The sequence below is a fragment of the Geospiza fortis genome, unplaced genomic scaffold (assembly GCF_000277835.1).
Source record: "Geospiza fortis unplaced genomic scaffold, GeoFor_1.0 scaffold16, whole genome shotgun sequence".
Lineage (NCBI taxonomy): Eukaryota > Metazoa > Chordata > Aves > Passeriformes > Thraupidae > Geospiza > Geospiza fortis.
Window position 1 is genome coordinate 4,708,284 of NW_005054302.1, and position 26,554 is coordinate 4,734,837.

A 26,554-nucleotide genomic window follows, 5' to 3' on the forward strand; every position below is an offset into this window, starting at 1 on the left:
TTCTGGGCCCCTCAGTGCAAGAGAGACATTGAGGGGCTGGAGCGGGTCCAGGGAAGGGCAACAGAGCGGGGGAAGGGTCTGGAGCACAAGTGCTGTGAGGAGCAGCTGAGGGAGCTGGGGGTGTTCAGCCTGGAGAAAAGGAGGCTCAAGGGGCACCTTACTGCTCTTCAAAGCTGCCTGAGAGGAGTGTGCAGCCAGGTGGGGTGAGCCTCTTCTGCCAGGTAACAAGTGACAGGGACAAGAGGAAACAGCCTCAAATTGCACCAGTAGAGGTTTAGATTAGATAACAGGAAATAGTTCTTCACCAAAAGGCTTGCCGTCAAGTCCTGGAACAGGTTGCCCAGGGAGGTGGTGAAGTCACCATTCCTTAAGGTACTTATAAGACTGTACATGTGGCACTGAGGTATGTGGTTTAGTGGGACTTGGCTGGGTTAACAGTTTGATCTTAAAGGTCTTTTTCACCCTAAATGATTCTGATTCCCTTACTGGTCATTCCACTGATATAAATCAAAACGCCTCTAAAATCAAATATATAAGCCTCTATCAAGAGCAATTCAATACCTCAATGTCCAATTTTGCAGCTAATCAGAATGACCAAGGCTTTTAAACTGAGACCTTTTATAATGTCTCTCCTATGGTGCTTTTCTGGCCATCACAACATTAAGTTCTGGCCTTCACAAAGTCACAGATATGACCTGAACAATCCATTTTAGAAGGAGCACCATGATTTGCTGATAAATCATCTCAAAAGACAATGCAATGTGAACCTCATCAAGAATGACCTAAAACTTAGCAGGTCATCATCAGCATCCTGCTGTAAGAAGAAGCTGTAAGAAACTGCAATTTGCCCATAATTTTAATAAATAAAGGAAGGCACACAACAAAGTAGCATTGACTACTAACTTGCACAGTTGTCACCTGGTGACTGTCCATAAAGTCACAAACAAAACAGCACCAGAACTAAGATGTTTCCCCTCATGTCCAAGATCTTCTCCATGCTGATCTAGGAGTTAATGTGATCAGTTGCACCCATTAAAGATTTAAAGAAGATAATGATGAGGTCAATCTGAATTTTGCTCTTCCTCAATACTTTTATTTAAAGAAGCTGAAGAATTAGAAATACCAAAACCTCAATCTGATTGCAAAATGAATATTTAAGAAATCCAGCTGCTTTTCTTTTGCCTTGTTCTATATTCTTAGATTTTTCACCTCATTAACAATTTACATTTGATAGCCTTAAACCAAATGTGATGAATGTTGCTAGATACACAAAAATTAATCTCATATTACATGCTTGAAGTCATTAATTACTCTGCTTATAGAGGTATGGCTGGAAGGGAGTTTTTATGCAAAGGCAAATTTAACTCATGATTTGTACAGCTCCCCCAGTTTAAAAAAATTCTGTGGGAGGACAGAGAGAAGATTTTGACTTCTGAAACCATGGACAGATAGTCTCTTTTTAAAGACTCTTGAACGAAGACACCCTAGGTCTCACACTTACTATGAATTATCCCTTTTAGAAGCTTTTCCCCCCCTTAAAGCAAGGAGCAGCTAGTGTAGCCCAACATATTCCTATTTTAATCCAACTTTTTGAGCAAAATCTCTGGATTTTGGAAATATAAAACAGAATAGAGTTGTGTTTTCTCATCTCAAAGCCCAATGTGACTCTCAGCTGATTTGTTTTTGTTAAAATCATTAGGTCGGTATTTCCCAGCCCCAAAAGCAACTCATCGTACAATTCAATAGCAATGCTAAGAGAGCTGCATGAGGCATGACTGCTGATTTAACACCTCAAATTAAGTTCCTTCACTGTACCTTGCTCTTTCTCAAAAGTCTTCTACAGGGTGCTCAGACCACCTCACCAGACATATCTACACTGAGCATGAAAGCTTTGGAGCAGCTGCAAACAGACTTTCTGTGTCTAAGAGTGCCTGAGTGGGGTGTGTTGGAAGGCAGCACCATTGATGACTCTGGTGACAGTGCAGCACGTGATGGATAATCCTGTGCTGGCCATGGCCTGCCCAGGGAGTATCAGTCATGCTGTTACAGGTTAAATGGATTTGGTGCAGTCACAAGTATTGGCGTTAGATTGTCCACAACTGCTGCAGCTTCACATGGTGCCAACTAAAGCTCTTCTGGGCAATGTCTCAGTATTTTGGTGCAGTAAGATAGGCCAAGGACTGTTTCCAGTAAGCAGTGTTGATGAAACCACATTTCTTCAACGTGTGTAGTGGTCTGTTCTCCAGCTCCAAAGGCAGCTTTGATGCTCAGTGTATGTATGTCTAGAGATACATTAAAGGAAACCTCCCTGCTTTCCTTCAGTGTATGTTCTTTCTTTCCTAATCTACTCCACAGGAAGGGAAGATTATCAAGGACCTTGACTTTCTTTAAGTCCTTGCTCTCCTTAAGAGTGCATGACCTGACTCTAGGGGGGCCAGATCAGCCACTGATCCAACAAAAGTCTGTACTTACTACCACCGCCAAAAATCTGTCCACCTCTGTCAACTTTTATTCTTAAAGTGGAGCTAATCTTGAGTCTAACTGACATTCTGCGGAAAGGATCAATACAAAATGTGATGTATGAATACATACACCCCTCACACAAAGAAGGAGAGATTTACTGCTGCTCAGAAAAAGCAATGCTTTTCCCCATCCTTGTCAGTTCTACTGGCATTCACTGGTGAACAGGCTCCAAGGGACATGGCCACCAGCCTGTTAACTGAGGGTTATCTAGTCCTTAAATCCATGTCCCACAACCAGTCCTGCATACTGACTCCACAACACACAGTGACACATGGGTAAGGACAATCTAGCCCCAGGATTCACTCGATTCAGATGTGAAAAGCAAGAGCTTTATGAACTTAGACATCTATGCTCCCATTTAGGTGTCAAGATCATCCTTCTCAATCTGTTACATGATACATTGTTTGTCAGAAACACACAAGTGGCCTTCTTGTTGCAGTAAACCACAGGACTTCATGTTGTATCCCTTCATCTTCCCACAATATGTTGGCATCAAGTACAGATCCTCATTCCCACCCTGTGCTTTTCTATTAAACTACATGAAACAAATTCTTCTGCTTCATACAATTATAAACACTGATTTGAATTAATTTATTATTATATATTTGCTTCTACTCAGAGTCCCCTTCGCTTGAGTCTTGAAGAGTCTGAACAATACTGAATCACAGAACTTATCAAGTTTTACCCTGAACAAATTTATTTAATACAGCACAGGTGCAAAGGGATCATTAAATCCTTAAATTACTTCAACATTTTTCCTTCCACCCCGCAAGAACCTGTAATGTGACGGAAGAGAAATGCATTTCTGAAACAGGACAGATGCACTACTGGCCAAGGCTGAGCCCATCAGTGATAGTGGGAGTGCCTCTGGGATAGCATAGTTAAGGAAAATAAACAGTGCCAAAGCAGCCAGGGAGAGCAGTGAGAATACGTGAGAGAAACAGCCCTGCAGACCCCCAAGTCAGGGCAGAAGGAGCTCTAGGCATTGAGCTGAGATTGCCCCACAGCCCATGGTCCAGGCCATGGTGAGGCAGCTGTGCCCCTGCAGCCCATGGAGCCCCAGAAGGCTGTGATCCCTTGAGAAGCCCACACTGGAGCAGGGTCCTGGCAGGACCTGTGGCTCCATGGAGAGAGGAGCCCATGCTGGAGCACGTTCACATTTGCTGGCAGGACTTGAGTCCCCACTGGAGGAACCTGCTCCTGATGGACTGTGTGCCATGGAAGGGATCCACACTGGAATAGTTCATAAAGAATTGCAGCCTACAGGAAAGAGTTGAAGAAGATTGCGGAAGAAGTCCCCTGTGGGAGGGACCCCACTTGGGAGCAGGGAAAGGATCCTCTCCTGAGGAGAAAGGAGTGGCAGAAACAATGTGTCATGAACTGACTGCAACCTCCATTCCCCATCCTTCTGTGTGGCTGAGGATGAGGATGTAGAAGAAATTCTAAGTTAATCCTGTGAAGAAGAGAGATGTGGAGAAAAGGTGTTTCAAGATTTGGGTTTATTTCTCATTACCCAACTGTTATGTGATTGGCAATAAATAAATGCATTTCTTCACAAGTCAAGTCTGCTTCACACATGACAGTAGCTGGTGAGGAATCTCTCCTGGTGTTATCTCAACCCCTGAGATGTTATCTACATTTCCTCTTCCCTGTCCAGCTGAGGAGGTCAGTAATAGAGTGGCTTTGGTAGGCACTGGGCATCCAGAGAGGGTAAGACCACCAGAGAAACACATGAAACTTCCACAGTATTAGTCAAGATTTTTGCATGTGAAACAGTCTCACCAAGATCCCTTCAATATGGACTCAAAAATCATTCTTACACAACTTCACAAAAGAAAATAGTAACCTTTAGCTCAGATTCCTCTTCAACACCTAACACACAAACTTTTATAAGTCAAATACTAAATCCCATGAGAAGGAGGACTGTAAGACGAATTCCTAACATGTAAACAAAACAGTTTATAAAAACCATCATTTTAAAATGAACATGGAAGATGGTGCATACCTATAGCTGTCTTCACTTTCTGAATCCTGCTCTGCATCAGAGTCTTTGAATTTATCAGGATCTGGGAGAGTGCTTGGATCAAACTCTTCTTCACTTCCACTGTGATCAAGAAAGGCCACTGTTTCCTCTTCAGCCTGTGAGGTGACAAATGGAGAGTTACTAGACAAGCAAACAAGTCCATGTTACTTGTCATAACCCCTTTAATAGGGAGGCTGTAACAAAAACCACTGCCCCCAAATGCAGTCAAATACCACCAGGATCATAGCCAGGAAAAGAGAATCATTTCTGTCATCATGAGTACTCTCCTCAAAGGCTGTTTGTTAAAGATTGAAGAAACATTATTAAAAAAGGAAGCACAAGGATTTATGTTCAAATTCTACTTTCCAATATTGTAATCTTAAATCTACGAAATCTAGGAGAAATCCGGGCAGCAACTAATCAACAGCCATCTGAGAGCAAGTGTCTAAGTAATATGCAGCTTTACTGTCCCTCAGAAACACACTGGCAAAGAGACACTCACAGGTGGACACATAAATCACTGCTGTTAGGTGGATTTAATGAAATAGTCTGATTTAAAACTCATCTGGGTGTCCTTGCAGCTAAAAACCAAAAAGCTGCTTAAGCTGAATTAACTGCTTTAAGGGAGTTTCACCCATCCTCTGCAAGAGATCCATGTTCTTCAGGTGTCTTCCCAGATCCCCTCATCCTTCCTCTCTGGGTCTCAGGCTCCCTCTGACCCCACAGCACATCTCAGATGAGCTGATGGCATTGGCAAATTTCCCCAGGGTGCAGCAGTGCCTCACTAATTCCTTAACAAAGAGAGCACAGAAGATGCTGCTCCACAGAAGTCCTGGATAATATAAAAAAGCTGGCTAATTTTGCAGATACAGGTTCTGCTCCACTTAATCCTGAACTGATGGTACCACTTTTGTAAATTTTTGCTAGTAGGCACAAAGAACCATATACACTGGAGGGCACATGCAATTGTATATGCACACATAAATGCAGACAGCGAGCTTACAGGCATTTCTAAGTAACACGAACCCTAGATCCATGCATATTTATGCTGGAAAGCAAAAACGAATTCCAAGAAATTATAATTAAAGACATTGCTACCTTTTGTTTATATATCTAATCAACAGGCACACAGCTGAGTTTCTAAAACAGTACTCATTTAAATGATCTTTCATTCTATGAATAACTTCACATCATTATATATTTAAAGTTGATTTTTGTTTTGCTTTTTCACCATTTCTATCATCAAGTTTTTAAAGAACAGTCTTTATGTGGATATACCTTCCTGCAATAAAAATAAATTTAAAAGTCAAACAGAAACCATACCAATGGTCTCTTTTATATCTGCATACACAGTGAGTGAAAGGCAATGAGCTGGTGAAGGATAAGATTAGTCACCACTGCAAGAGTCCATTCTTGCTTGACTAGTGACACTTCTGCAGTGTACTAAAAGCAAGTAGAAGAAAGGGACAAAAGCCAGATTTGCAGTCTGGCAGAGGAAGGCAGAAGAAAAACATAGTGAACACACACTTTGTTCTTCACTACTTTAAATACCAGTAAAAGTATATATATAGTTGGGTGTATAAAATGACTAAAAGCATTGTCAGACTCCACCACTGTAAGCTTCCTAAGGTAACAACCACCAACAGAAAAGCATGTTGATTCTCGGGAACTTCAGGTACCACTTCACAAGAAAGCTGGTTTTGGTTTTGCAGGGTTTTTACTTACAAAAAAAGTCTTCAAGCTCATCTCTTTGTACTATCTTACAGAGCATTACTAACTCCACAGAAAACTATTTTTAAGGTCACCTTTTTGCTAATGAATTTTCTCATTTGAAAATCGTTCTGCATTAAATTATAGCTTATTTTAATTTCTTACAACATTAAATATTTGCTCTTTACTTGTCCTTCCAATTGCACCTATTCTTTTGATATAGCTGGTGCATACCAATCTTATATTGAAAAGAAAAGAGAAAGAGAAGTAGCATTCAAAGCTCTTATATGAAATAATGTATTTTTAATATGTATGTGTGACACCATGCAACAGAGTTCTGTACTACTAACATTTATTGGCAGTCATCTTTTAAAACTTGGGGCTGTTCATTAATATTCTCCATTGTGACACACAGACCAAACCCTCGCTTTAATTACATATTCATATTAATTTTGTCCAGCAGAAAATATGCAGAGAAGTGTTAAACATAATGCTTGCTACAGCAAAAGAAATAATTGGCAAAGATGCCTTTTTCACTCATCAGGAATCACGAGGCTGTATTTCTTGTAAGTATCACTGCTTACATATTCATTAAAATATTTCTAAGACCCTGAAAATGTTAAGAACCTGAGCAGGAACATTTATCATCCACAGCTGAACAACAGAAACTCATTATTTTTCCTCTCTCACTTCAAATGAATATCAGCCAGTCAAGAAGAAGAAATCTTGTGACTTCACATTACTCACCACAAGAGCTGGAGAAAAGAAGTAAAATCATAGTTCAAAATAACACGTGTAAAAGTTCTTCAGACACAACTAGGATGCAATTTACAGACTCAGGACTAGACTTGTCCTAAGGCAATCACCATCAAAAGAGTTTAGAAGAAGAGATTTTGATGGCCTATACTTCATGTCTAAGGCTGGCTGCAATGTAACACCCACTTTGGAGTGTGTACTTATTGTGAAGCTCAGCTGTGGAAGGAAACATGCCATGCTTGACATCAAAGACATCAAATTAGGCTGGCCAAGAGAACTGAATTTGGTGGCAATCATCTTTTGACTCTGTTCAGGGATGACAAGCTCTCTCTCTTTGTACCACACTAGGCCATGTATTTTGTAATTCTAGTTCCACAGAAACCTGCACAAAGACTTTCAGTTTGAACATGACACTGAGATGCAATAATTTTTGCATTCACACAGTCTCCCTCTGAAGAAGAGATTCTTCTTATGCAAACTCAACATCTCAGAAAAATCCAGCAAAATTTCTGCGCTGGAAGTTTTGGAAACCTTGTTGCCGTCAACATTCCACATTGTACCAAGCCAACAATCACATTTGACTTTATTGCAGTCATTTTGAAAACATACACCCTGTGACACAGACAGGACAGGCTCCTCTAGAGCTTTTGCCATATTTATCAACAGAATACCTCCAATTCATCTTCTGTCTTTGTTACAAGATGTAATGATAACTTCCCCTCCTCCTAAGGGGGCCTGAATGGCTGATGGAGCTCAGGTAAATGAGTTAGGCAGGCTAAGAGAAACTTAAAATTAAGAAACTGATGCACCTCAGACACCCAAGGGACTTGAATGTTCAAAAAAACCAGAATGATCTCTCATTTCTACCAGGCAATAGGTACTGAGATGGCAATTATCTGACTACCATCAGAAGAAAAAAAAATAGCAGAACTTCTATCTACATGAAGACCTGTAGATAGAAAAATACTGTATTTAGATTTCATTTCTAAAATACATATTTATTATGGTATTAAATTTATATCTAATTTAAGACAGTTTTTTTTTCTAGTTTAAGAAGTTTTTTTCCCTCCAATTAAATTGTCTAGAGTTGCACTTTTGATGTTCAACACTTTAGGCAATTTATCAGTTTCTAGCAACCAGGTTGAGAGGGGAGAAATAATTGCTTAAGCACTATCAGTTCTGTAGATAGTACTTGACAAAGCACAGTGGGAGAATATTTCCAATTAGCTGGAAACAAAACTCTTACGGTCTGGTTAGAATTTGATCACACTTGAGTCCATCACACTTAATACTCTGTCCTTTTTGAGCTATGCCACCCTTTAGTTTTTGCTATTATGCCTCTCCCAATAAGGGATGCCTGTGATTGTAATGCCAAGAAAAGCTAAGTTCTAAACACTGCTAGGAGGTTACCCAACACAGGTACACAACTTTCAGAATTTTAGCATATTATGGCTCATATAACAGGATATTTAAAAATAAAGAATCTTGAAAGATCTGGCAGCATTCCGAATTTTCTCAATTTTCTTCTTTTTGACAATTAGTTTTTAGATGAAAACAGAAGTTGCTTTTGCATCACGTTTATGATGGAACCCATTAATACATACAGAGAGGTTTTATAACATTCTCTTTAAAATGTGTTACTGTAGGTTCACCTGATCACCTCACAGGTCTGGGTTTTTTTCACAGCCTATACCCCAACCCAACACACTGTCCCCAGCTGATGAATGATTGCTCTGATACTTCATTATCTACATTGCCCTAGAGGAATACAGCTTTTCTGGCAGTTCAGAAATGAAATACAGCCTTTGATGTTGCTAGGGTGTTTGATCCAACAGTTGTTTTGAAGATCAAGACAAAAGCCTTAGCATAAACTGAAAACTGACTGGGAGCCAGTGGAGCAAACTACACACAATCTGACAAACACAGAGCCGTCCAAGCTGTGCCAAAACTCACAGCTCCCCTCTTTATCATCTGAGGTGCATCCATGTTCCATGGCTCTGGCCAGATAGGCTGGTAGGCAAAAACTGGGGAAACCAAGGTTCCAGGTCAGTCAGTCAGACATGACCCATGCATTCAGATGATCTCACTGATCTTTGGGCTCTGGAATGAGTCGGTCATAGTTGCTGGTTTTTACAACACTTCAGAGAATTTGATTCCTGGTTTTCACTAGAAGGGACAGATAATTTTTAGCCTCATCTTCAATCATTCACCATTCCTGATCACTAGCAGTCACATCAAGGTTCAATTTCATGCAGTAATTTTTTATTTCTTTTAAGTCATTAGAGATCTCAAACAATAGAGTATGCCTCGTTTAGCCAGCAGAATCTTACTTTTACTGGTGCTCTCACATAATGCACATGAGAATACTTAATTTTCTTTCTTGGCTTTCCTAAATCCCCACATTTTATGGTCAGTGAATGGGTAAGCCTGTGTTCCAAACCAGCAGACATTGATGCATATATTCTGACATTCAAATTCCTGTGTAACTATAGCAAAGCAATTTGTGCTGGAAATGGCTCCTGCCACAAGCACAGTTCAGAAGCACTGGAAACACAAAACTCATAGAAATTGGTGAGAAGTTCTAAATCTACTCAGAGACCTTTTGTTTTAATGTATTTGGATTTCAATTATAATGGATATGTCTCAGAGCTAGACCTTACACTTCTCCTTTTCAATTTGTTCTTCTACGACACACGTAGAATCCTTACTGTAAAGACAAGCTTCTTCAAGTTGTTATTTAGCCAATTAGCAAGGTGATTTTAGCAATAGGGAAGACTAGTATCAGGATAAAACAACTACACTGTTACCTTAAGTGTAATTTATGCTACAGACATGAAAATACAACAGAAAAGAAACTAAGTTGCTAGGTAGGTAGCACTAGAAGCAAAATACACACTGAAATACATTATATTCTGGAAAGTAGCAGTGTTAAAACAAATTACGGAAGTCTGAGAGAATTAGACATGCCAGCATACTTGTCCAAAAGTCTAAGGCCATGTAAAAAAAAAAAAAAAAAACCACCAAACCAAAAAAAACAGCTAAACTCCAACTAGAAAACTACAGTGCAGAACAATGTTTTTGAACTTATATTCCCAACACATAACCCTTGGACTGTCTTTAGACTCCTCCTTTCTCTCCACTTTCATGTTCACAGCAGTCATGGCTGTCAGCTCAAATACCCAAAGTAAGTCTCCAAAGTAGCGTCTGTGGTCAAACATTTCAACACATCCGCCTTCTCCAAGGAACCTCAGCATATGTCCAGAGATAGCACCTACATGAGACAATCTTCTCTGTATCACTTTCCAGCACTTCTGCACAAGCCTGGGGGAGCTGCAGCCCTGCTGAGACACAGCAGTGTCCTACCACCAGCACTAATCACAGCAGAGACCGCAGGCAGGAACCACTCTTTGCTTAGTGATGGGTATTTTTCAAAAAGGAACAGATCAACAGCAGCACTGACATGAAATAATTAGAAGGGAAGCCTTTTAAGTCACGGAATTCTATAAACTGGTTAGTTCTGCTCTTTTCTTGAAACAACTGATTTGTATTCAGTACACAACAAAGAGCTACACTGCCATTAAGTGTTTGTCCAGTGACAGCATTTTTATGCTTTCACTGTACTGCTTAAGTCACGTACTCTAAATGCTTGTACAAAATATGCATATAGAATAGCATACTTACAGGGAGAAAAATATGAATCAAATTAATTCCAGGCAGTGAAAGTTATTTTAACTTCTGGTGGTTTGACATGAACTAAGGAAAGGAAACACAGAAGAGGAATCGCTGCTCATGGCACTTAGTCAATTGCTAGCTGTGAGAACAAGACCTGGTGTGCCTTTGTTCCAGACCTATGTGGCAGCTGCAACAGTTTCATGTTTGTTCAAGTTTCAAAACAACTAACAAGTAAATCAGAAAGCACTGGCTGATGCTGCAGAATTGCAGGGTCATTTATTATTAATCGCTTTTGTTGTTGTTGAATTCACCCTCTTAAGCCACGAATCTCTGTCTACAAAATTTTGCAAAAGACAACTGCTGGCACAAAAAGTGCAAGCTCTGCATAGAAGCCACAAGAGAGCAGATTAATCCAGACTGATGAATGACAAGGAAGTAAGCTGCCTGGGGAAGATTTGAGCAATGGGCATGACACAGAGAGAGACCTGCCCTCTGGTATTTCCACAAGCATTTCTGCAAAGGGGAACCTCAATGAGGAAAATGAAAAAGATTCTGAGGTAAACTGGCAGCCATCCACCAGCAGACAGAAAATTATAATATCCCCTGATAACAATTTTATCTACATGAAAAAGTACAACAGGCATGTCTTTAAAATGACAAGTATGAAGAACCTGAAAGATTTATACGAGGCAAGATCTTTTAGACCAACTAATTGAAAGAAACAAATTTTCAGGTCTAAAATAATGTAAAGCAACTTTGAAGCAAAAACTTCAACTCAAATTAAGAATAATTGTGAGTTAGCGTTACTCAAGGAATTGAATAAAATGTCATAATATATATGCAGCAGGCTTGAGGAATGCTAGTACAGGGAGAACTTACAGGAGAACTTTCAGGAAGGAGAGAACACATTTGTCATCTGTGGTAAATGAAAAGACAAACAGAGAATTAGGAAGGATTTCGATAAGCACCAGAAAGTGACCATGGCAATGCTAAGGCATAGGCTGAAGTGAGATAAAGTGGTCATACACAGAATGACTGTGAAAGAAGGTAGCAAAGAAGCTCAAATTTTTTTTTCGAGTATTGCCTAATCCATGAAATCTGTCAGCTAAGATTTTAATTTAGGCAGAAAGGCAGAGTTGGAGTAGAGAAACTGAAATAAGACTCCTGAGTACAGACACGAATTTGTATTTTTCTCCATGAGTAAGAGAAGGGAAAAAAGCAAAAGGCTGTGCATCATCACAGAAGGAGACTGAATATTTTAAGATTCCAGAAATTATAAAGGAGAAGCCACAAGAGAAGAGAGAGACACCAGAACAGAGTGGTCACATTTGCAAACCCTCTAAAACTGGAGTGGGTATGGAAAGGCCAAGTGAATGACCAACAAATCAGAGGAAGGCTGATGAATGTTTGTTGAGTAGAACTAAAACTGAAACATGTCTACATTGTAAATGAACAGAAGGGCATGAAGAAATGTGGCAGCTCAAAAAATACAAAAGACCAGTGTGGAAGTGGGAATCAAAGACAAACAGGGAAGACTAGTAAGGCAAAAGTGAGAGGGCCTAAGAGAGGAAGACTACCAAGAGAAGATCTGATGGAGATTACAGTGATGACAAATGGAGTCAAAGGGGAGAGAAGAGCTGTCTAAATCTAAAAATGGAAGAGAGTAGGAAATGGGGAGAGTAAGAAGGCATGAGAATGGCACAAGAGCTGATTGCATGTCTGCAAAGAATGTAGAAAAACAGCCAAGAGGAAGAAGTCCCAGGTATAGAAGAAAGAAATTGACAGCAACAGAACTAGAGAATGCATGGTGGAATACACAAAGGCACCTCTTCTCTTTACCAAAGCCATGAATGTTTCACTGAAGTATTCAGGAGTTTACATGGGCTCAAAAAGTACGTAGGTAACAGTAATAAAATATATCAAGGCATGGTAAGGAACAGCAGCGCTTTGCCAATAACCCAGGAACTCTCTCAGCTTCAGAACTCTTCAGCCACAGAGGGGTAATAGTCACAATTTAAAAATCACTCTACAGGTATGACTGCAAATTTCTCTTCAAACCAAGCAAAATATCTGACAGAGAGAAGGGAAGCAAGTCACCCTCATTTCATGGAAGCCATTATTTGTTCCACCACTGTTCTGTTTTCTATCAGTCTTTTAGGGCTTCTCATACAAATACAACAGCTTATTAAATGAATCTGGTGAAGATGACTATCTTGTTCTCAGCAAAACCGAAATGTTTGGAACAATGCAGTGAGGGAAAAATTGAAAGCTGAGACAATTTTCCATCAAAAGCCTGTGCCTAATTATATCTTATGCAATGGCTTGTTGAAGAACCTAAACTGTGCTATCCCTCAAACAGTCTTTGGGTTTTGTACTGCTGCCAAAAAGTTTTACCCTATTTCCAGTGACCGAGTAACAACTCTTGGATTCAGTAAGAAATACAAGTGGTATACAAATACTCATCTGTAGATGTAATTGACATACTACAGACTTCTAACAGAATTTTTGCTGCTCCCCAGAAGTCCACGCTTGCAGCAAATCAGCTTCTAACTTGCTGCAAGCATTGAAGGCATCTATACAAATTTTAACCTATGAAATTGCAATTTGCAGCTCATGTAACTTATTACAACCTAGAGTGGTCATGTGCTAGCCTGTTCATTTCAACAACATCTAAAAAATCTTTATACTGCATAAATAACGTACTATATCCATAACAACAGGATGCAGTACGCTGTATGATTGATTACCTTGGCATTTAGCTCCTGTGGGGACAGCTTTTGTGAAACATGGCTCTATCTAACTCCCTGCAAATTACCTTCTGGTAAAACTGTCTGAATGATCAAACTTAGGTACGGTTAGACATAATGTCATTAACATTGCACAAGCAGATACAAACTTTCCCTCTTCATACTGTACTAAAGCAATGCTTTTTTACATCCGTTTCTCCAGGCATCAGAGAGAGCAACATCAAGGGCATCAATTTAAATCAGTGATTTGAATCACTAATTATAAACCCCATTAAAATAAGGAAGTTTTTAATTCTCACAGTTTGTTTCACATGTAATCACTGCTATGTTTTTTTAATGCCAGTATTCTGGGCCACAGTTGTTTTACACTGGACTTAACACAAGGAGTGTACTGCTATTTTATGCTAATAGTTTAAATTCCTAGTTTTTCCTTTTGCATTAGCAAATTATAGAAGAGCCATCACTTTTTCGCCAATTGATTATTACTCATTTTTTAATCATCGTTAGGGTCAAGCTGATTCCTATTCCATCTGAAATTGAAACGGATTCCAACCAGAATTTTAATTATTTTCTAAAATATGTATATTGTGTGCATATTATTTAAAAGTTACTATTTAAAGAGGACCATCTTAAATACAGCACATACATGTAGGCAAAATTAAGTTGATCCAAGCAGATGCTGTATTGTAAGTTTAACATTTATGTCTACATTCTCTGCTGCTAGCAAAATTTACTACTTCTAAGCATCATATCATATGAGATTTTGGTACGGCTAAAAGACTCAAACCTAATTTACATTCACTGGCTGAAAGAGGATGGTTAGAATAAACAAAGATAACCAGTTCCTCAAATCCTAATATGTTTTTCAACTTTTAATGGCACCTTGAATTTAACTTATCAAATAAATAAAGTATTTCAGAACAAGGAAAGGATACAAGTTGATATGAAAAAGCAGTTAGTTTTCTCTGTTACTGACTGTTCTCTAAATCACATCTCTATCTGAAACTTAATCAGCAACTTGATTTCTTGAATAATTTTTTAGATTTTTCTAGCAAATTTTTTCATGGATCATTCCTTAATATTTTCATTTTAGCCACCATTTTAAAGTTCTCAAAAATAAAAAAAAGTATCTAACAATTTAAAATATGTATTTTAATAATTCTTTTTGTTATTGAGTCTGTGATTTTTATCTATCATCTTATTAATAAATATAAGATGGGGTTTTTCCCCATTCCCCTAAATATTTGCAACATATATAGAATATGTGAAGGAAATTAAAACAAGAAGGATAAATATTAATCTCTCTGATTTGAAAATAGATCACAACATGCTTAGAAAGCTGTCAGGAAAAGTCATTTTAGCTTAACTTTACCACTCATTCTGAACTCCATTGCGAACAGCTCAACTGCCCTTCCGACCTCCTGGCGTTACACAGTCTACTTGCAATCACCATTTGCCATCCACCAGTAAGTACTGAGGACAGAACAAAAAATTCAAACAGCAGCCACTGGCTGGAGTGGAGACACACTGCCACATATTGCCCTGCTGGGGTGTTCCACCTCTGGCAGAAATCAATGCTTAAACTTATTGTGCTTAGAATTTCCTGAACTGCTGAGGGGTCAGGCAGGGCTTCCTGTGGCCACGTTAATTCCCCCCTGAGACCCATCCTCAAGGGTCAATTCGAGTAATTGGTCCTTAGTATTTCAGTCTTGATGAAAATCTGAAGGGAGAAGCCATAACACACTCCAAAAAGAGAAATTATATTCAAATGCTACTTTCTCCACTACCTGCTGTGGGTAATTTAGATTTGCGTAATCCTTCAATTCTTGACCTAATAAGAAAGGAAACACTTTTTTTCCTTAGAAGCCTTTTGAATCTGTTATAGTAGATAAAGACAGTCAAACAAAAGAACTGTGACTTTTAAACTGATTTCAGAGACACTGCAGTATTTCTCCACTGAGAAATGGTGGGCCTGGTTCTCTTTGGAAAGTCACACATTTTTGCACAGAGAACATTTTATTTTCAAAGTAGGATTTTTGCTTTCTTCAGGACTACAAGTCTTTGCCACAGAGAGGTGTAGGATTTCAGCATTATGGAGTTGCTAAAATTATTTCTGCCTCAGAAGAGCAACCTGATTATAAAATCTAATTATGATTTGATTGCATCCACAAACCTATCTCCTTACGCCTGTATCTTAAATGGCTTACGCTTCCTTTTTAAGTTCTTGCAAATTCACAAAATTTTGAGGATAAAATTTAATGATCTATTGAAAATAAATAAATAATTTGTTATATCACATTGTACTTGGCATACAACATTAGCACAGAGAACATTTGCTAGAGGTACTGTTAACTGAATATCCTTGTTACATTATGCATGACTTCCCAAAGCACTGAGTACATAATATCCATCATGAAATTCAGAATATATAACTGAATTTAGAAAGAAGTATATTCAGACCTATGATCAGCATTCTGACATCTCCAGTTATGAGTTTTAATTAAACTTGCTTTTGTATTAAGTCTATTTTTATTAAATAAGTACAGAATCCTGCTTTATACATTATGTATCAGTAAAAAAAAAGATTAAAAAGTAATTTGTAGATGCCTTTTCTTAAAGCATAATTCAAGTCACTGCTCCATAACTCCTCTTCACAGTTGTGATGAAGAGGCACCACTGCTGAAGGTGATCAGTTTCTTTGAGAGCTTCAGCATCTTGCTGGCAATCCATTTTAGCAGCCCAAATACTGCTTCCAGTGACAATAAGCTGATAAATGAGATCAATGGGTAACAGAGGGCACAGATTATTTGTAAATTTTGAAATATCTGAGACAGGCTGTGCTTCCAACCATTCTTTCTTTTGAAAGCACCTTGGACAGAGGAGACCTGTACTCTTCTTTTGTTTAAATGTTTCTAGCTGCAAACTAATTAAAACTAAATTTAAATTAAATTACCCCTATTAAATGGTCTGCAATTTAAGACTCAAAAAATATGTTTAAAATACAAGGATATTTTACTTTATCTTAAGAAATCTTAAGCCTTAATCAGACACCACGTGACCTGCTCAGGAGTGTCAGGTTCAAGCTTCTCTGCTAGGAAGCTCACTGTGTCTCACTGAAGAGGCAGCCACAAGAATCAGCTGAAGTATTATTTAATTTATAATGTTGCAACACTCCAAGAAATATACTACAGAGCGGGTTTTTTATGAACACCTCATATAAGTAAAATAAATTAAAAACTGTTACCAGCATACAACTATTTTAGTACAGTTATAATTAAAAAAGGTGCCATAAGGGCATATGCAAAAAACAGTTTAATTTGATAAAAAATTATTCAGGATAACATTTGGATGACTGGAGGCCAGAGCAACACCTTCAACTAAATGCATTTGCATCAAGCCACTTGCTTAACAACTATGTTTTCTCTTTATTTCTATGAAGTGCTACCCTGTAGACTGATGGTTGTGCATTCTTTTCAACTGGAGCTGAATTTAAATAGGCAAGGTCACAACTACAGAGGAAATAAACCATTTCAAAGTGCTAGGGCTTTTAACATCAACAAGAAATCGCCTACCCGTATACAAAAATAATATCAGGATTAACCATTTCAGCTTTTTTCTTGTCTGATTTTATATATATATAAATATATATAAATAAATAAATAAACCTACTCCAATCATGTTTTCAGGTAACTGAGATTAAAGTACAGAATATATTAGGCAACTGGTTGTATTTTTTAGTTAAACTCTGATACCACTGAAACAGTGAATATCACATCCAGAGCAAGAATATTTATAAGCAGTACCATGTCAGAAGTTCCACTGCTTCAACAACATCTTTATCTTTTATTATGTAGAAACAACTCAATTGCTTGAAAAAAAATCTAGATAGTATCAAAATTCAACTGATGCAGGAATGGAAGGCACAGACAGGCACTCCATAACAACCTTGCTGCCACATGCTAGGACACTTAGCAAAACTTTACAAGGCAAAACCTCAGATCCTGCACAAGTACCAGAAAACACAACTATGAAATGCCTCAGAAAGATTTTTCCTAGTTCTCATGAAAGCCAGGAATTTTTAGAGGGATATTTTCAGAGGATGCTGTTCCTCTAATTACAGAGCAAAACAAAAAGAAACCCTCAATCCTCATGATTCAGACGGAAAGAAACAGATATATAAAATATCTGGTGACAGGCTGAATCCTGAACCGAAGAGCAAAATGTACCCCTGAGGTATGTCTAAAAGACTTCTAAGTTCTCCTCACAATATATTCCAACTTCAGTTTCCAGAGGAAGCAGAAAGTCACAAGCGAAACTTAACACTGGAATGTATCACTACTCTATTAATGTGAAGCATAAACACATAACTTGCTTTTAACTTTACTCATAACTTAATGACCTGATCACGGAAGTCAAACTAATGTATCTCATCCTGATTCTCCTAAATGAACTTTATGGATACAGTTTTTAATAGCCTCTCTAGCCACCTAGCCATGGAAATACATGCCATTTATATGAATCATTTAATTCCTTTTTAAGACCATTTTCAGCTAATAAATCAATACTGTTGTTCAAAGACAACTATTACTACTATTAAGCTACTTGAAAATATTTTTTGTACAAGAACATATAATACAAGAAGATTTTGATTTGGAAAAAACCCAGCCTGTTACTGTCCAAATTAGTACTTTCTACTTCTTTTGGTAAAATTAAAGTTTATCATCAGGTATTAAAAAAATCTAAAACTATATTCAAGCTCTCCTTTCAAAAACGCATTTAAAAAGAGCTTCCATAAAGTCAAGGCCTTATCTTTAATCGTGTGTTAGGACAGAATTTTTCATTTTAAATAGCTTTCAAAACTACAAGACAGGACAGATGAATAAACTTATAAAATAGATACACAATAGCCAAAAATTACAAAAAATTTCAGTTGTTCCTCAAACTACTAGATACTGCCTGATGACTATGAACAATACTCCTATGTAATCTATCCCACTGTCTTTTAAAAACTATTCTCGGAAAAGATGACTCATGAGGATGCTTCACAAACAATGAGAATGCACCAAAATTTTAAGTGGTCTGACTTCCCTGAAGAGTTCCAAAGAATCCTCATCCAAAGGAAGAGTTCAGAACATTTCAGGCAAAACAGTAAAATATAAGTTACAGCCTCTGTCCTCTCCTTCATATGTACTACAGAAGAAGCTCTGTATCCGAGCCTTGAGATTTTTTCAAGTATTGCAGCAGCATTTTCTATACCTTTGCAATTTGACTCTCAAATGAGAGTAAAATCTATCACTGACCTTGAGTACCATGTTTTTTCTATTTTGCTGGACTGACACTGTGATAAGTAAACTTTACTGTCATAATAGGGAATAGTGCCATAAAAACACTGGCAGTCAATTAATGAAAAGCTAAGATGGCTATACAGTATCCTAACTGGAAAGGATTAATACATTTACACCAACGCTTCTTGTTTTTAAGAAGCCACCATAATCCGTATCTACACTTTTAATTGTAATCTGCACACATCTGACAGTTTGTATGGTTCGTTGCCAAATAACTGACAAAGCTGTTGAAATTCTGATGCCCACAGTGCAACAATATGTCCTGAAAAACACTTGGAAATACTTCTCAACAGGAAGGTGACGTTACCAGCAAGAGATACAGAGAGCAGTGGAAACCTGACTTACCTACAGTTACTGGAGGAAAAGCTTGTACCATCTTCACATCATATATACATTGCAATTCATTTTGAACTCCATCTTTCTATTGTTTCTCTTTTTACAAGCCCTTCAGATAAGAGAGAGGAAGGACTGTCAAGCAAGCAAGCAACTAGCATGACGAAAGTGGGAAAACCTACTCAAATCTCTGCTCCAGTCCCAAGTCAAAAAAAAAAAAAAGTCTAAGGAATTCACTCAATATGTCCCACTGCTCTTGCCTGCACATGTGAACAGAAGTAAATCCTGATTAGAGACTGCTGTGAGGAAAAACACGCTGAGAGATCACAAGGCACTTAGTACTAGTCACAAGGTCAGCAAAATTTAAAGAGTCTAACATACTGGACAACAATTTATTAACTTGTCAAGGTAGCATGCAAGGAAAAGCTTTTCAGAATTCAAAGCTAAATGGCAATTTAAAAATTCAGTCCACGAAGACTTACATAACACTATTTTAAATAACACTTGTATTCACCAGCAATGAGTGTTCTAGAAATACCTTCAGTTACACTTATGGAAGACTCATTTGGTTTAGAAGCTCCTTACAGAAAGAAAGCTTTTCTAAGGCCAGCCTGGAAAATATAACTAGAACTACAGAGGACATTTCCTGCTCCTTCACTAAATTAGATGGTTGTTCGTATTGCAGTACAGAAGTTTATCACCAGCCTTTGACACAATTTTCCAACAGGCAACTTATCTTTGCTTACAAATACTTTAAGTGCCTGAATTTTAATTACAGTAAAGTCACATCTGTAGTGGTTGATGGACAAAGAGACTTGTGTGCTGGCATTTTCAGCATTTTACAGCAGCCCAAAAGCAAAAACAGACTGAAAATATTTCCATTGAATGGTGAGGGTAACAGATGAATAGCTCTAGCTGCTATAGATCTACCTGATGTTTCAAGCAACCAATTAAGAGCCAGGAAGAGTGCAAAAGGTTCTGGAAAGATGCTGTGTGGCTTTCTTTTATAGTGAAACATATCAGGGCAAAAATATCAGGGCAAGTAGACCATTCTTTTTAATACTGTTTATGACACTATTTCATTCTAGTATTGAGCTTGTGACTCAAGTATCTGAAAGATGCTTGAGCTAAAAGTCTGAGGACAGTACTACACTAAGACAACTTCAAACACGCTAAGCATCTTACTGCCAAAGGTTATTTCAGACATCAGTAAGCAGAGGGACAAAGCAAAAGTCCTACTCAACATCACCACAAAGCAGAAAAAACAAGTAAACAAAAAAGCCAAACTTGAAAATTGCAATTTTGCGCTGTATGTTTGAAACTCTTCTCTTGTGCATATTCTGGAGATACTATTGAAAACAGCTGCAGTTTGCTTTGAGGTCTACATGATATACACTAAGAAAAATTACAGAACTGCCGAGCAATTTATGTACAGCACAGATTTTTCACTATGGCCAAATCATCTTTGTCTAATAGCACACATAATTAAAAAATACTCTTCTTTTTGGAATACTTCCAGACTTACTAGAGGATGTTTCTAGAGAAGTTGTGGATTCCCCATGGCTGGAAGTGTTCAAGGCGGAGCTCTGTTCAAGGCGGATGGGGCTCTGAGCAACGTGGTCTAGTGGAAGGTGCCTCTGCCCATGGCAGTAGAGTTAGATCTAGATGATCTTTGAAGTCCCTTCCAACCCAAACCATTCTTTCATTCCAGGAAACAGGGAAAGCCTAACTGCCACTACCTACTGATGAAATAGTTGGCTCTTCCTCCTGGGACCCTGCTGCTCAGGCTGCAGCCAGAAGACACCCAGAATGCATGAAAACAGAAGTCTATAGCAGCATTTCTCACACACAGTGAAAGCACAATGTTTAAGAGAATTGGTATTTTATTAGTACTATGATTAATATTTTAACTTCAGGCTTAAAATGAGACAGGAAACAACAGAATGATCAGTAGGAGTCACTGTACCAGATTAGAGAAGGAACTAAAACTCACTATACAACAACTCAAGCTGGCTAGAAAGCTTACACTGTACTTTGCCTTCCTCCAGAAGTTACTAAAAGAGAACATCAACGAGGATTAAGTGAATCACTTTCCTAGTTTCTACTTGTCAATTAGAAATGCTTCAGTAGATCCATTCAGACCAAAGCTGCTTATCTTCTATCCCAGCCAGGGGCACTCCCAGTGCACCTGTAAAGTCACTTTGATCTACCTCATTTCTCCAGAGGGACTTACAGACCTGCTCCAAAACCAGCATACCATTCACAGTCTGGAAAAGGCTTCACTAGATATTATCCATCAGTGAGCCATGGGTTACTGAGTCAGCCATTATCTTTGTTCTGGCTATCAAGAACCAGACCTGAGCAAGATTTTTCTGATTCCTCTTGCTAACATAAAAAGCTAAAAATTGGAAGCAGAAAGAGAATCCTCTAACACAGAAATCCATCCTTATATTCATAGATTTTAAGACGGAAAGCCTCTAGAATAATATAGGTCTCAGATGACCACAAAATGATCCTTGCATTAAGTCAATACCTGCTTATTGAGACAGATCAGAGCCTTGGATTATACAGTAATTTATCTATCTAATATTCTTTTAACCAATTTTTAACAGGTGCAGTGATATTTATACATCTTTTAGGTAGTTTTACAAAGGGATATCTTTCCAGATGTCTAGAATATTTTGATGCTACTGTGAATGCTCTTAGTGACAAAAAAAAAATCCCCAAGCACTTCTATATATGCAGGCTGCATTAATCTTTCTAATGTTCTTTATGTTCCTACCAAGAAGCCTTCTAGGAGTTTAATTCACTCAGTGTCTGACACTCAAATGCAGTTAGCAATTTGCAAAATTACAGAATCTGTAAAAATCTGAAAACAATTTCAACTGAAGACTGGATTTGAAATGCAATGCTTAATGAATTACACAGGGAATTGTCTTTCAAATGCCTTTCAGAACAAACAATACAGGTTATTTTCTTTAGCACCTGAAAAACTAATCTCATCGATCTGTAGTAATGAATTAAGTACGTCAACTCACTTTAAGCAGAGCAAATTAACAGAATTCATATTGTGGTTGGTGAATCAGATATATGCACTAATCTCTTGCTCTCTGTCTACATTTAGGGGCTTTCTGAATTTTTTCAGTATCATTGGCATTATTATGAGAACAGAGACATTAAAAAACAGTTCAAGCTGAACTACAGCAGGAACTCACAATGATCCTTCACTTACACTACCCAGAAAGTGCTTTCAACCCATGGCAGTCAGAGCAGCCCAGCCTCAGAATGGCAACTCTGAAAAAGGGAAAACAAATACAGGACCTGTCTTTCTGCCATGATATAGACAAAATCTGCATTCACTGGCAACAGAGGAAACTGGATGGAATTCCCTCACAATTACACTCACTAGAAAATTCCTTTTTGTGATGCAATACTATGGCATCAAAAGTCCTTTCACCAACTGCATCATAGAGATGAATATTTCTGATAAGCTTCTAAGTAAACTACCTTCAAAGTTAATAAATATTTTGTCTTCCTGTCTTGAGGCGGAAACAGTGATCCGGTCCTTCTGTCAAAAGATAAATCTGAACAGCCTGGCCATATCAAGCAATTTTAAAGACATGTCAATTTTTATAGACTTCAAAACAAATTTTAAATCAATGCTGTTCAGCATGACACCTTTTGCTTTTCTGTGAACTTTGTCTGAGCCACAGTCTGATCTAACAAATACAGCAAACCTAACTGACAGAATTAAGCATAAATGTGTTGCTTGTAAGGTCAATCAGACAGCTTCCCATTCTCTATTTTTACCTCTTCTAATTTTAGGTGTTTCTTTGCTTTACATTTGTCAGCTGGGTCTCTGTCTTGGGTTTGCATGACAAGGTTTTGGTAGCAAGGGGAAGCTACAGTGGTGGCTTCTGAGAGAAGCCAGCAGAAGCTTCCTCCTGTTCAACAGAGTCAATGCCAGCCAGCTCCAAGTAAGATCCACCACTGGACAAAACCAAGTCCATCAGCAATTGTGGCAGTGCCTCTGGGATAACAGAGTTAAAGGAAGGAAGAAAAACTGCACAGTTGCAGTTGAAGAGTAGTGAGAAAATGTGAGAAAAACAGCCCTGCAGACATTGAGCACAGAAGGATGGGGAGGAAGTGAGTACCCTGACACCAGAGCAGAGATTTTCCTCCATTCCATGGTGCCAACCATGGTGAGTCCACCTACAGCCCATGGAGCTAAATGGGGGAACAGAGACCCACCTGCAGCCTGTGGAGAACACGAGGTCACAGGAGATGGATGCCAGAAGGAGGCTGTAAACCCTGTGGGTAACCCACACTCCAGGAGGCTCCTGGCAGATGTAGCAGGGCTCTTGGAATGTGGTCAAACAACTCAAACAATGCCCTGTTTTGCAAGATATCAGTGGTGAGGTGAGAGGAGGCATCATGTGCTCGGTTTGGTATTGAATTATGCTAAAACCAGTCTGTCTCACCAACCCTGAACTCATATCCTGACAGCAAGCAAAGACTTGGCAGGTAAGCCCCTAAGGTGACCTGAAGACATATGACTGGCAGTCAATCACCTGACACTCTAACAGTCCAATCCACTTCCACATGTTGGGCTCTTCTAACATACTCTTTCTTGGAGTGCGGGTATGAAGCTCCCTTCTTTGAAGTGGAAATGTCCCTTCACAGATACTCCTTGTGGGTGAGTGAAAGAGATCTGCCCACAACTGTTGGTATGGCGAGTTACATCAATCTCTAATTAATGACTACTTCTTTTTGCTAGTGTTAATATAATTGTTTTGACATAGAGTACTATACCATACTAAATGGTACTAGTATTTTTAGCTTTTAAACTGTGAAGTAAATAATTCTGATTAAAATCTTTTATCTAATCATTTGTCATAATAAATAATTAATTTTACATAAATGTATCTGATTTGCCATCTTTAATCCTGTAGGACAGAGTAAAAGCGCTGACAGTCTGGGACTAAGACCAGATCCAGTCTTACCCAGGCTTCTCTCTAAAAAGGAGTTCAGAAAGGAAGGGAGTCCTCTCTGCACCTCATGACTCAGTGGGATGGCTTCTCTAGTAAACTTTGTCTGAAGGTCCCCCCTCTCTTACCCACAACAACAGGACCTGTGGCCCCATGGAGAGAGGAGGCAAACTGGAGCAGGTTTGCTGGCAGGACTTGGGGTTCCATGGAGGATCCACACTGCAGCATCCTTTTCCTGAAGGACTACACCCCATGGAAGGGACCCACATTGGAGCACTTTGTGAGGAACTGCAGCTTGGGGAAGGACTCATGCTGGAGGAGTCCATGGAGGACTGTCTCCCCTGGGAAGAAACCCATGCTGGAGCAGGGGAAGAGGGTGAGGAGTCGTTCCACTAAGGAGGAAGGAGCAGCAGAGTCAATGTGTGATGAACTGACCACAGCCACATTAACAGCCCACTCACCCTGCTTGGGGTGGAGAACTCAGGATTGTAGTTAAGCCCAGGAAGTTGGGAGCGGTGCAGAGAAGGTGTTTAAAGATGTTTTAATTTAATTATCCTACTCTGATTTGGTTGGCTATGACTTGAATTAATTCATAAAAAGAAAGCTTTGGTTTTATTCATAGAGTTACGCTGTACAGGTACCTAGGAAAGATGAATTTCATAAATTCTGTGCGTTCCTTAAGTTAGTAAATACCTTGAATAGTTATAATGACCCTTAGCACTGCTTTTTGTAGATATGTAGTCTGCTAGAATATTAGGTGATGGGAAATTAAAAATGTTAATAACTTTTGGCATTTTTAACAGCATATGAATTAGCAAAGAAAATGGACTTAGATTGCCATTTATTATGAAACTTAATGATCTTTATGAGCTTTCACCTTAAATACCCACTCACATCATGTAAATGTACGCTTACTGTAATTAATCAATCACCTTCCCCTGTCCATCCAGAATTTTTCTTGATGAAAATTTCAAAGCCTTGGCAGATTGTCCAAAAAGAATGAAGAGAGGAGAGTAATATACTTGTATAAACCAGGTCTAATCCTATTACATGCTGCTGACTGCCTTACCGACATATGTTCAACTTACCTTATTATCAGTCATAACAGTTTGCTTTGCAAAGCTGCTTATAAGAAAATTCTACCTATTTGTAAGTATTTTCCTTAAAGTATGAGGAAGGATCAGCTGTCAATCTACCAAAGTTCCCACCATGGCAAACTGTGAGAAAGGAAGCAATCCCTTATACACATGCAGCTCCAGCTGTAGGAACACATCTGTACTCTGTGCAAACCTGGGACCTGGACACTGTAAAAGTGGTGCCTCCATAAGAGAACACTCCAGGACCCCCACCACAGAGAAGACCAGAAGAAAAAGGGCCAGCAGGATGCTGAAGGACCCATATGGTGGTGACTTTATATCCACTTATCTCACATTTACTGTTAAGTAAAATCTGTACTCTTGACTTTGGCATATGGTCTCATTTGCACCTTCATTTGAACAATGCATCTTTTAAAATGTGAATCCTAGCAACAGCCAAGCAAAATATTACCACTATATATTCATTTGAAAGAACATCAGAAAAATATGAAACCTTAGGGTATGAAGGAAACAAAGCTAACAAAAAAGCCCCTCAAAAGTTTTCTCTGAAAATACTGCACACATTTCCTAAGGCTTTGCTACTAGATGATGCTATTATCTTTCTTCCTGTTATTCCCCTTTGCTACTCCTCTTGATTTCCTCACAGCAGAAAGTAACCAAACAGAAGCAATAGCAGCTTGAAGTTAGCTCCTTCAAAAGAAACAGAAAACAGGATAAAGAAACAGCAAGAGATAAGAAACCTGTAAGTCCACAACAAATTTCATGAAAGACCAGAGAGAAAAACAAAACAAAACAATACAAAAAGGAAACATTAGGCCTTAAAGAAAAGGAACATTGAGCTTCATTTGGAGGAAGTATGAGCTTACCAGATTTCCCATGAGGTACTAAATAACCACGTGTTAGTTACTAGCTTGGCATTTCTTATTAACAAACTGCTTGGTTTATCAATGCAGCTGATAGTGTGAAAGAACAGAAAACTTATTAAAATCTCTTCACACTGTGGTAAAACAAGGGATACTGCACTACTCCTGATCTAATATATTTGGCACGGGAGGACTGACAAAGCACTAAATCTTTAAAAACTCTGGAAAAAAAAATGTATTTGAGAGAACAACCAAGAACTTTTTCTTTCTTTCTTAATGCTCACTTAAGATTCAGCATAAAGCAACTGGAATCCTGGTGACTGCATGACCCCAGAGCATTCTGAAAAAACAACCATCAGAAGAATTTTAAGATGTTGGTAACTGCAGCATTATCAGTCAGAATGCAGATAATGGTTTTCTGATTGCCCAAATCAATTTTCATCACTAGTAGCAATTACAACTGCTATAGCAGTCTATGTACAATACTGCAAGTAACA

At 38.5% G+C, this 26,554-nt stretch overlaps 1 protein-coding gene across 1 annotated transcript in view; it reads right to left on the reverse strand.

Moving 5' to 3' along the window:
- LOC115949475 (probable ATP-dependent RNA helicase DDX10) overlaps positions 1-26,554 on the reverse strand; it is a 60,302-nt gene that overhangs the window by 5,562 nt on the left and 28,186 nt on the right. The window contains exon 5 of the mRNA XM_031066049.1: positions 4,529-4,662. Within this exon, the coding sequence (XP_030921909.1) occupies positions 4,529-4,662 (134 nt within the window). The remainder of the gene's footprint in view (positions 1-4,528; positions 4,663-26,554) is intronic.